At 57.6% G+C, this 10,683-nt stretch overlaps 1 protein-coding gene across 2 annotated transcripts in view; it reads left to right on the forward strand.

Annotated features, from left to right (window-relative positions):
- The window catches only part of CHKA (choline kinase alpha), a 30,765-nt gene extending 20,480 nt beyond the window's left edge, over nucleotides 1–10,285 (forward strand). For both annotated transcript variants that reach the window (XM_054171528.1, XM_054171529.1), the window contains 9 exons: nucleotides 498–611; nucleotides 1,207–1,340; nucleotides 2,302–2,406; nucleotides 2,763–2,821; nucleotides 3,326–3,413; nucleotides 6,324–6,432; nucleotides 6,872–6,978; nucleotides 8,089–8,170; nucleotides 9,126–10,285. In XM_054171528.1, coding sequence (XP_054027503.1) covers nucleotides 498–611; nucleotides 1,207–1,340; nucleotides 2,302–2,406; nucleotides 2,763–2,821; nucleotides 3,326–3,413; nucleotides 6,324–6,432; nucleotides 6,872–6,978; nucleotides 8,089–8,170; nucleotides 9,126–9,185 — 858 coding nt within the window. In that variant the 3' untranslated portion in view covers nucleotides 9,186–10,285. The remainder of the gene's footprint in view (nucleotides 1–497; nucleotides 612–1,206; nucleotides 1,341–2,301; nucleotides 2,407–2,762; nucleotides 2,822–3,325; nucleotides 3,414–6,323; nucleotides 6,433–6,871; nucleotides 6,979–8,088; nucleotides 8,171–9,125) is intronic.
- Nucleotides 10,286–10,683: the final 398 nt, after the last annotated feature.

The raw sequence follows: 10,683 nt of genomic DNA on the forward strand, positions 1-10,683 counted from the left end.
CCCAGCCCTCCCCCCCAACCCAGCCAACCCACCCCAGCCTGCCCCAACCCACCCCAGCCCTCTCCCCCAACCCAGCCAACCCACCCAAGGCCCCCCCCCCAACCAACCCACCCAACCCTCCAAAGGGCCCCTCCCAACCAACCCACCCACCAGAGCGCCCCCCAGCCAGGGCTGCTCCCAACCCCCTCTTAGAATCACAGAGCTGTCAGGGCTGGAAGGGAGCTCAAGGCTCAGCCAGCCCCAGCCCCCTGCCCTGGGCAGGGACCCCTCACACCACAGCAGGTTGCTCACAGCCACCTCCAGCCTGGCTGCAAACACCTCCCTGGGCAGCCTGTGCCAGGCTCTCACCACCCTGCTGGGGAGGAACTTGTTCCTTGCTCAGTGAAGCTCTGAGTGTCTTCAAGCCAGCCCTGCAGTGCCTTGCTCTGTGGCAGTGTAGCTGCTCAGCTCCCTGTGTGCAGGCCCCAGGTGATGCTTTCCTGTGCTGTGTGTTGCAGGGGGCAGAGGCCATGGTTCTGGAGAGTGTTATGTTTGCCATCCTGGCAGAGAGAGCCCTCGGCCCCAAGCTGTATGGAATCTTTCCCCAGGGCCGGCTGGAGGAGTTCATCCCTGTGAGTGCTGCTCTGCTGGGGGCTGCTGCTGCTGCCTGCTTCCACTGGCCCTGACAGGGCTCTGGGCTGCCTGGGGGAGCGGGGCTGGGGGAAGGGAATGCTTGGCAGCCTGCAGTAATTGCTGGCTGTAATCGGATACACTTAGAGTGTGTGGAGGAGAGCCCAGTTACAGCTCTTGCCAGGCAGAGAGGTCTGAACTCTCTTCAGCTGTAGCAGGGTCTAATAAATGAAGATAAAAAGGCTGTTAGACACCAAACATATCCTTGGCAGCTCTGGAGTAACACTTCCCTTCAGCAGCAACCAGAGCAGATGCTTCTGATGCTCTGAAATGTTTATACCCAAGCTGCTGTGAAGATATTCTTGGTGTGAGATGTGATACTCCCCAGGCCCTCCTCTAGAGGAGGACCGATGGAGGCCTGAGGCTCCCAGGTCACTGGGGATGAAGGGAAGTGCATGGCTTGAGTACTGTGCAAAGAGACTGATGGGAGAGTCCCTGCTGCCTGCAGGGGGCTTGGAGAGGATGCCCCCTGAGGGCCCCTCCAGCCCGGTGCAAGCTGTGCTTGGAGCTCATCCTTGTCTCTGTGTTTTCTTACAGAGCAGGAAGCTGAGCACTGAAGAGCTGAGCTTGCCTGACATATCTGCTGAAATAGCTGAGAAGATGGCCAGGTTCCACGGCATGAAAATGCCTTTTAATAAAGAACCCAAGTGGCTTTTTGGAACAATGGAGAAGTAAGTTTGTTGTGCTCTGGGAAGGCCTCCCCTGGAGCACTGTGTCCAGCTGTGGAGCCCTCAACACAAGAGGGACAGGGACCTGATGGGAGGGGGTCCAGAGCAGGCCACAGAGATGCTCAGAGGCTGGAGCAGCTCTGCTGTGGGGCCAGGCTGGGAGAGCTGGGGCTGTGCAGCCTGGACAGGAGAAGGCTGCAGGGAGACCTCAGAGCTGCAGTTCAATACCTGCAGGGGAGCTGCAGGCAGCTGGGGAGAGACTGCTCAGGAGGGGCTGTGGGGATAGGCGAAGGGGCAAGGGTTTGGCACTGGAGCAGGGCAGAGTCAGGTTGGACACCAGGAGGGAGTTGTGCCCAGGGAGGCTGGGGAGACTCTGGCACAGGCTGCCCAGGGAGGTGCTGGAGGCCCCAGCCCTGGAGATGCTCTGGGAAGCCTGATCTAGTGATCTAGTGGAGCTGTCCCTGCTGCCTGCAGGGGGGTTGGACTTGGTGATCTTTGGAGGGTCTCTTCCAAGCCAAACCATTCTAGGTTGTGAAGTGTGGGAAAAGGTGGCCTGCTGTAGTGTTGAGGAGCAGCTCACTGAGACTCTGACTGCTTTGTAGTTACTTGAACTTAATCTGCCTTGAAGGGCAGATAGAGACTGGAGATTAGGGAGAAATTCTTTCCAGTGAGGCTGGGGAGACTCTGGCACAGGCTGCCCAGGGAGGCTGTGGCTGCCTCCTGCCTGGAGGTGTTCAGGACCAGGCTGGATGAGGCCCTGAGCAGCCTGTGCTGGTGGGAGGGGTCCCTGCCCATGGCAGGGGCTGGAGCTGGATGGGCTTTGAGCTCCCTTCCAAGCCAACCCTGCTGTGACTGTAGGATCAGTGAACACTTTCTTGATGTTTGGTTTCAGTGCCCTCTCGGGGTGGGGAGCCTGATACCCTTCCTGCCCCAGACACTGTCCTCTGGCCTCTGTCTCTAACAGGTACCTGAATCAAGTGCTGAGGATCAAGTTTACCAGAGAGTCCCAAACTAGGAAGCTGAACAAACTCCTTGCTTACAATCTGCCCCAGGAGATGAAGAGTCTCAGGTAGGCTTTGTCTCTGCCCCTGTCTGCCCCCTTGCACACGTTGGCTCTGAGCTTGCACGCTTGTCTGAGCACATCACACAGTGAAATACCCTGCAGGCATTTTACTTCATGAGCTGGGGATTGTTCCTGCTCCTGTAACTGACCTGAGTCTCACATGACTGCAAACTGATAGGATCAATTGCTGCTCTGACTTGCTGATCAGTACAGTCCAGCTTTGTCCTCATCTTGGGCTCCTAATTGATTCAATGGAAGGGGAGCAGAGCCTGTGGCTGTGGCTGCAAAATCCATCCTGTACTTGGAAGTGTATCTGGACTTGGTCATTTGTGACTTACAGCTCCCCTCTTGCTGTTTCCTAGAGCCATGCTCGAAGCTACTCCATCCCCAGTTGTGTTTTGCCACAATGACTGCCAAGAAGGTGAGCTGCAGGTTCCATGGCTGTTGTGTGAGGCCAGGCTGAGGCAGCTGGGGCTGGGAGCAGAGCAGCCTGAGGGCTGCCCTCAGTGCTGGGGATCAAGCTGTGCAGGGCTGGAGCCAGGCTCTGCTCAGGGATGGCCAAGCACAGCACAAGGGGCACTGGGGGCAAGCTGGAGCAGAGGAGCTGCCAGGGGAACAGGAGGGAAACCTTTGTCCCTGGGAGGCTGCCAGAGCCTGGAGCAGGCTGCCCAGAGAGGTTGTGGAGTCTCCTCTGGAGCCTTTCCAACCCCCCTGGATGTGTTCTGGGTGTCCTGCCCTGGCAGGGCTTGGATGGATGATCCCCAGAGGGCCCTTCTGGCCCCTGGCACTGAGTGAGCTGCAGTGTGGCTTTTGCTGTCTCCCTGCAGGGATGTGAGGGGGAACTGGGATGATCTGGGCAGGCTTTGTTTGGATGCTGTGCTGTCTTCTGCAGCTTCTCCTCGCTGCTCTTGTATTACCATTGCAGGCAATGTCTTGCTTCTGGAAGGCAGAGAGGACTCAGAGAACCAGAAGCTGATGCTCATTGACTTTGAATACAGCAGCTATAACTACAGGTAAAGCCTTTGCTTCTTCCTCAGCAGGAGCTGTGCATGCTGCAGTCAGCAGCAGCTCATCACAGGTAGTCCCGCAGCTGGGGCAGGGCAATCCCAGCACAGATCCAGGCTGGGGGAGGAGTGGCTGAGAGCAGCCTGCAGGAGAAGGCCTTGGGGGTGCCAGGTGGTAACAAACTCCCCAGGAGCCAGCAGTGGTCCCTGGCAGCCCAGAGCCAGCTGAGTGCTGAGCTGCAGCCAGAGCAGGGAGAGAGCAGCACAGGGAGGGGATTCTGCCCCTCTGCTCTGCTCTGCTCAGCCCCCACCTGCAGCACTGCCTCCAGCTCTGGGGCCCCCAGCACAAGGAGGACCTGGAGCTGCTGGAGAGGCTCCAGAGGAGGCCACCAAGAGGAGCAGAGGCTGCAGAGCCTCCCCTGTGGGGCCAGGCTGGGAGAGCTGGGGCTGTGCAGCCTGGAGAAGAGAAGGCTCCAGGGAGACCTCAGAGCAACCTTGCAGTACCTGAAGGGCTCCAGGAGAGCTGGGGAGGGACTCTGGCCAAGGGCTGGGAGTGCCAGGCTGAGGGACAATGGCTTTGAGCTGGGAGAGAGGAGATTGAGAGTGGAGAGGAGGAAGAAATATCACAGTCTCACAGTATAACTAAGGTTGGAAGAGACCCCAAGGATCATCAAGTCCAACCTGTCCCAACAGACCTCACAACTAGACCATGGCTCCAAGTGCCACATCCAATCTCCCCTTGAACACCTCCAGGGATGGGGACTCCACCACCTCCCTGGGCAGCACATCCCAATGGCTAACAACTCTCTCAGTGAAGAACTTTCTCCTCACCTCGAGTCTAAACCTCCCCTGGCACAGCTTGAGACTGTGTCCTCTTGTTCTGGTGCTGGCTGCCTGGGAGAAGAAACCAACCCCCTCCTGGCTACAATCTCCCTTCAGGGAGCTGTAGAGAGCAATGAGGTCTCCCCTGAGCCTCCTCTTCTGCAGGCTAAGCAACCCCAGCTCCCTCAGCCTCTCCTCACAGGGCTGTGCTCCAGACCCCTCCCCAGCCTTGTTGCCCTTCTCTGGACACCTTCAAGTCTCTCAATGTCCTTCTGAAACTGAGGGGCCCAGAACTGGACACAGGACTCAAGGTGTGGCCTGAGCAGTGCTGAGCACAGGGCACAATGACCTCCCTGCTCCTGCTGGCCACACTGTTCCTGATGCAGGCCAGGATGCCCTTGGCCTTCTTGGCCCCCTGGGCACACTGCTGGCTCCTGTTCAGGCAGCTGTCAATCAGCACCCCCAGGTCCCTCTCTGCCTGGCAGCTCTCAGCCACTCTGCCCCCAGCCTGTAGCTCTGCCTGGGGTTGCTGTGGCCAAAGTGCAGCCCCTGGCACTTGGACTTGTTGAATGCCATCCTGTTGGCCTCTGCCCATCTGTGCAGCCTGGCAAGGTCCCTCTGCAGAGCCCTTCTGCCCTCTCACTGACCAACCTCTGCCCCCAGCTTGGTGTCAGCTGCAAACTTCCTGATGACTGACTCAATGCCCTCCTCGAGATCATCAATGAAGATGTTCAAGAGCACAGGGCCCAGCACTGCTCCCTGGGGCACACCACTGGTGCCTGGCTGCCAGCTGGATGTGGCACCATTCACCACCACTCTCTGGGCTCAGCCTCCAGCCAGTTCCTCACCCAGCTCAGAGAGCTGCTGTCCCAGCCAGGGGCTGACAGCTTGGCCAGCAGTTTGCTGTGGGGGATGGTGTCCAAGGCCTTGCTGCAGTCCAGGCAGACTACATCCACAGCCTGCCCCACAGCCCCCAGGCAGTCACCTGGGCATGGAAGGAGCTCAGGTTGGAGAGGCAGGACCTGCCCTTCCTAACTCCATGTTGGCTGGGCCTGAGCCCTTGGCCATGCTTCAGGTGCAGTTATTGCCCCCAGGATAATCTGCTCCATCACTTTCCCTGGCACTGAGCTCAGGCTGACTGAAATGGTTGGCAGTGAGGCTGGGGAGGCTCTGGCACAGGCTGCCCAGGGAGACTGTGGCTTTCCCCTGCCTGGAGGTGTTTGCAGCCAGGCTGGATGAGGCCCTGAGCAGCCTGTGCTGGTGGGAGGGGTCCCTGCCCATGGCTGGGGGCTGGAGCTGGAGTAGATGATCTTGAAATTCCCTTCCATGAATCACCTGCCCTGCTGAGCTGGGCTCTGCTCTTGATGGGGGGCAGAAGGAATAAGCACTGAATCCAGTTCTGGGCCTGGGGGCTTGAGTGTAGGCCTACAGCAGGGTCCAAGCTGCAGGAGCTCTTGGGTGGGCTGCCCTTGAGGGCTTGTTCTGCTCACATGGCTTCCTGCTGGTGTGTCCAGGTCTGTCTGCAGTGGGGAGCTGAGGGGAGTGGTTGGCTGTGTGCCTCTGCAGGGTGAGTTTGCTGCTTGCCCTTTCTCACCTGTGCAGGTCAAAGCCATCCTAGGGTTTGCTCTGTGTGCTTCCTGTTCCTACTCAGTCCCCCAGCAGCTGTGTTTAAGGCTGCCCTAAGTGTGTGCAGCCATTGGCTTCATGAAACATTAGCTTAATGTGAGCATCCTGGGGCCCTGAGTTCCACCCTGGAGCAGTGGGATGCACCTCTGTGTGACCTCCTGGCCTGCTGACATCAGAGGTGTGCCTGCCTGCTGCTGAGCTCTGCTCTGTGCTCAAGGGTTTGCTGTCTCCAGTGGTGCCAGCCTTGGGAGCACAGAGCAGCACTGCCAGGGGGCTGGCAGCCCCTGTGCTGGTTTGGAGGCTTTGTTCCGCTCGGCAGCGCTCTGCTTCCTGCAGCGGCCCTGCAGCAGCCCTGCAGCAGCCCTGCAGCAGCTGCAGGCAGCCTCACACTTCTGAACCTGACTTGTGCTCTGCCTAAGCCAAAGGCTGCTGCTGTGCAAGTGCTGAGGTGCTTGATCTGCTCTGTTGCAGAGGGTTTGACATTGGAAATCACTTCTGTGAGTGGATGTATGACTACACGTATGAGAAGTACCCCTTCTTCAAAGCCACTGCCCTCAAATACCCTTCCAAGAAGCAGCAGGTAGGCACCTGAGGCATAGGCCAGGAGTGGGTGTTCATTATGGGGCACTGTGAAATGTGTTCAGCCTTAAAATCTTCAACTCTCTGTTCCAATTCTATTTAAACCTCAATTCCATGGCTTCCTGACCAACTGCTCTCAAAACCACAGCCCAGGTGCTCAGGCTGGAGTAGTGACTAAGTGCCACAGAGCTCTGCAGCACCTGTGGGCTGCAGCTGGGACATCAGTTGGCAGTGTCCAAGTGTCACAGCCTGTCCTAACATTATGGCTTCCCTTAAGCCAGGCTTCCCAGCACTTAGTAGAACCAGCATGTACCTGCCAGCTGAGCCCAGCACTGTCAGTGTCTGGAGTGAATCACTGTCAGCTCATTAAAGTCCTGCCCGGTGCTGAGAGTAGCAAACATGCCCTGAGGCAGAGCTGTGACTGTTTGTTTGCCTTCCAGCTTCATTTCATCTCCAGTTACCTGTCTGCATTCCACCATGGCTTTGAGGACCTGAGCAATGAAGAGAAGTCCAAGCTGGAAGAGGAGGTGTTAATAGAAGTCAACAGGTAACTCATCCTGCAGAGTGCCTTGGCACTGCCAAGGGGATGTCCACTCCTGTGTGCCTCACTGGCTGGAGAAACTTCAGCCAAGAGAGAGGAGATTGATCTGTTCATGGATTCATAGACAGGTTGCTGGTTAGAGGGGAGCTCAGAGCTCAGCCAGCTCCAGCCCCTGCCATGGGCAGGGACACCTCCTACCAGCACAGGCTGCTCAGGGCATCATCCAGCCTGGTCCTGAACACCTCCAGGCAGGAGGCAGCCACAGCCTCCCTGGGCAGCCTGTGCCAGAGTCTCCCCAGCCTCACTCTCAACAATTTCTTCCTCCTCTCCACTCTCAGTCTCCTCTCTCCCAGCTCAAAGCCATTGTCCCTCAGCCTGGCACTCCCAGCCCTTGGCCAGAGTCCCTCCCCAGCTCTCCTGGAGCCCTTCAGGTACTGCAAGGCTGCTCTGAGGTCTCCCTGGAGTCTTCTCTTCTCCAGGCTGCACAGCCCCAGCTCTCCCAGCCTGGCCCCACAGGGGAGGTTCTGCAGCCTCTGCTCACCTTGGTAGCCTCCTCTGGAGCCTCTCCAGCAGCTCCAGGTCCTTGTGCTGGGGCCCCAGGGCTGGAGGCAGTGCTGCAGGTGGGGGCTGAGCAGAGCAGAGGGGCAGAATCCCCTCCCTGTGCTGCTCTCTCCCTGCTCTGGCTGCAGCTCAGCACTCAGCTGGCTCTGGGCTGCCAGGGCCCAGTGCTGGCTCCTGGGGAGTTTGTCACCACCTGGCACCCCCAAGGCCTTCCCCTGCAGGCTGCTCTCAGCCACTCCTCCCCCAGCCTGGATCTGTGCTGGGATTGCCCTGCCCCAGCTGCAGGGCCTTGTCCTTGTCCTTGCTGAACTGCAAGAGGTTGGCTTGGGCCCAGCTGTGCAGCCTGCCCATGGTCAGTGTCAGTTGTGTGGTGTGCAGCATGAGAGTGGCAGACAAAACACTGCTGCCTGGGGAGCGAGGGGGAGGGGGTTTATGATGCCATGCTTGAAGAAAGGGGGTGGCCATTCCCAAGCTGTGGAATGCTCTCCCAGCAGGTTATGGGACTCAGATTTGTCTGAGCTGGGGATTTCAGTAAACACAGCTTTGTCCTTTCAGGTTTGCCCTTGCATCACACTTCTTCTGGGGCCTCTGGTCTATTATTCAAGCCAAGATCTCCTCCATTGAGTTTGGCTACCTGGTGAGTTGTTTCAGTCACTTGGTGTAAGCAGCAGTGCCTGCTCCTGAGTCACCTGGGCTGCAAGTCACTGAAATGGCCTCTCACAGCCCCTGCCCCTCCAAGTCAGACCCTTGAAACTCAATTTGTTAGCAGTTTGTGCTCTTTCCTTCAGGTGCAGAGCATCTAAAGGGTGAACTTGAGCAGCTCATCCTGCTGGGCAGAGGAACTCCTGCCCTGTGTCAGGCTGGGCAGGGGGATGGTGCTCTGCAGGAGAGGAGCAGGGAGCTGCTGCTGGGAGAGCAGAGTGGGTTGGCTTGGAAGGGAGCTTAAAGCTCCATCCAGTTCCAACCCCCTGCCATGTGCAGGGACACCTCCCACCAGCACAGGTTGCTCCAGGCCTGGCCTGGAACACCTCTGGGGAGGAGGAATCCACAGCCTCCCTGGGCAACCTGTGCCAGTGTCTCCTCACTCTCATGGTGAAGAACTTCTTCCTGGGGCAGTCCAATTCTTGGTGCATTTTAGTGTGCTGGGATGGCTTGCAGGTACTGGTAGCCTGCTGGGATGGCTTGCAGGTACTGGTGGCCTGCTGGGATGGCTTGCAGGTACTGGTGGCCTGCTGGGATGGCTTGCAGGTACTGGTGGCCTGCTGGGATGGCTTGCAGGTACTGGTGGCCTGCTGGGATGGCTTGCAGGTACTGGTAGCCTGCAGGCAGCCTTGCAGAAATCCTCCTTTCCAGGGCAGTTGCTGTTTTTAATGCCATGCTGGCAGTGCTAATGGGGTTAGGCCTGAAATGAGACTGGAGGAAATGTTCTGGGGCCTGGCACCTCTGGAGGGGGTGTCCAGGTTGTCCTGCCCCAGCAGAGCCAATTACTGCAGGGAGCTGCTGCACTGGGGGTGGGAGCACAGCTGATAGCTTTGTTCTGTGCTGAGCTGATGGCAGCTGTGCCCTGTGCTGAGTGTCCCTTCTCTCCCCAGGAGTATGCACAGTCCAGGTTTGATGCCTACTTCGATCAGAAGAGGAAGCTGAAGGTCTGACTGTGGAGGAGCAGCCTGTTGGCTACTGTGCAAAGAGGGCAGCTGGCCAGAACTGTGCTTAGGCTACTGTACCTCCAGCCCCCTGGGATGCAGCTGGAGTGTGCTGGGGACTGGTCAGAAAGGACTCCTGTACAGTTTCCTAAACACTTGGAGTGAGCCTGGGAGGCAAAAGTTCAACTCCAGCAGTGCAATATCTTTAACTCTTTTGTTTTTGTGCTCTAGAAGGTGTTCTGCATCCTGGGGCAGCTGCCAGCCAAGTGGCAGCACCACCTGCACCAGAGCAAGCAGTGTTACTGGGAGTCCATCTGCTGGGGGTGGTGTTGGGAAAGAGGATCTGCTGTGGACACCTTCTCTCTTAAAAGCAAAGGAGACAACTGCTAAAGCTGTGAAGTAGGCTTCAAACCTTACTGTGAGATTAGGCTCAAGATGCCCCTTGAACACTATCTTCAAAGCTGCTGCTAAGTTAGACCACTTGGCCCAGAGAGCAACTGACCCCCTGGAAGCAGGGTGCTGCAAGGGTCACCCCCACACACATGAATGTTTCCCTCAAGCTGGTGTGCCTGGCAAGTGTGAAGCCACCTGGAACTGGACCTTCTGAAGGAGTTTCTCATCCCCTGTCCTTCAAGAACATGCTTCTGTTGTTTGGTTTGTCTCTTGCACTGCTCTCTCCTGCACAGGGGCTCCTGTGGGCTGGCAGCACTGGAAAGAGTGCCTTGAATTGCTCCCCAGATGCCTGGCTTGGCAGTGGCAGCCACCTGTGCTTGCAGCACAGCTCTCCTGTCCTGGTGCCACAGGGGCTGGCTGGAAGGAGCCAAAGGCTGTGGAGAACAGGTCAGCAAAGGGCTGGCCTGCCCCCCACCCCAGGCTCCCAGGGCTTGGGAGGTGCTTTCCTTGCCCCTTCCTCACATTCCAGCAAGCCAGAGGAGTGGAGCATCTTGTGAGGAACAAGCCTGTGTACAGAGAAACCTGAGTCTAATCCCTGCCCCCTCTGCAGAGCTGGGGAGCTTGTTTCTTCTGAATGTTCTTTGTGCTTTCTAACACTGTATGATGAAGAATAAACATCTAAGCCTACCCTCTCCCCCTTGTAGAGCAGGTCCTGTTCCAAGCAGCTGCCCCTGGGCAGCATTTCCTTGTCTAGTAGAACCTGTCAAAAAGAAGGAAGAAAGAGCTCTGGGCTTGTTCTCCAAGTCTGAGAGAATCCTTTTCCATCCAGGCAATCATTAATACTTTATAATAAATAGAAAGCACTTCAGCCCAGCCCCCTTGCTCTTCTGCACTCTTCCTTCTACCTGCTCCTGGCCTGCCTTGTGCTGCAAGTGCTTCTCCTTACCTTCCCAAGCAGGCCCTAAGCTTGGAGAGAGGCTGTTTGCTAAGGCAGGAGCAGGGGCAATGGCTTCCAACCATAGCAGAGCAGATGGAGATTGGATGTGAGGAACAAGTTCTGCCCCAGGAGGCTGCTGGAACCCCGCAGCAGGCTGCCCAGGGAGGTGGCTGAGGC

The sequence above is a fragment of the Dryobates pubescens genome, chromosome 22, assembly GCF_014839835.1.
Source record: "Dryobates pubescens isolate bDryPub1 chromosome 22, bDryPub1.pri, whole genome shotgun sequence".
Lineage (NCBI taxonomy): Eukaryota > Metazoa > Chordata > Aves > Piciformes > Picidae > Dryobates > Dryobates pubescens.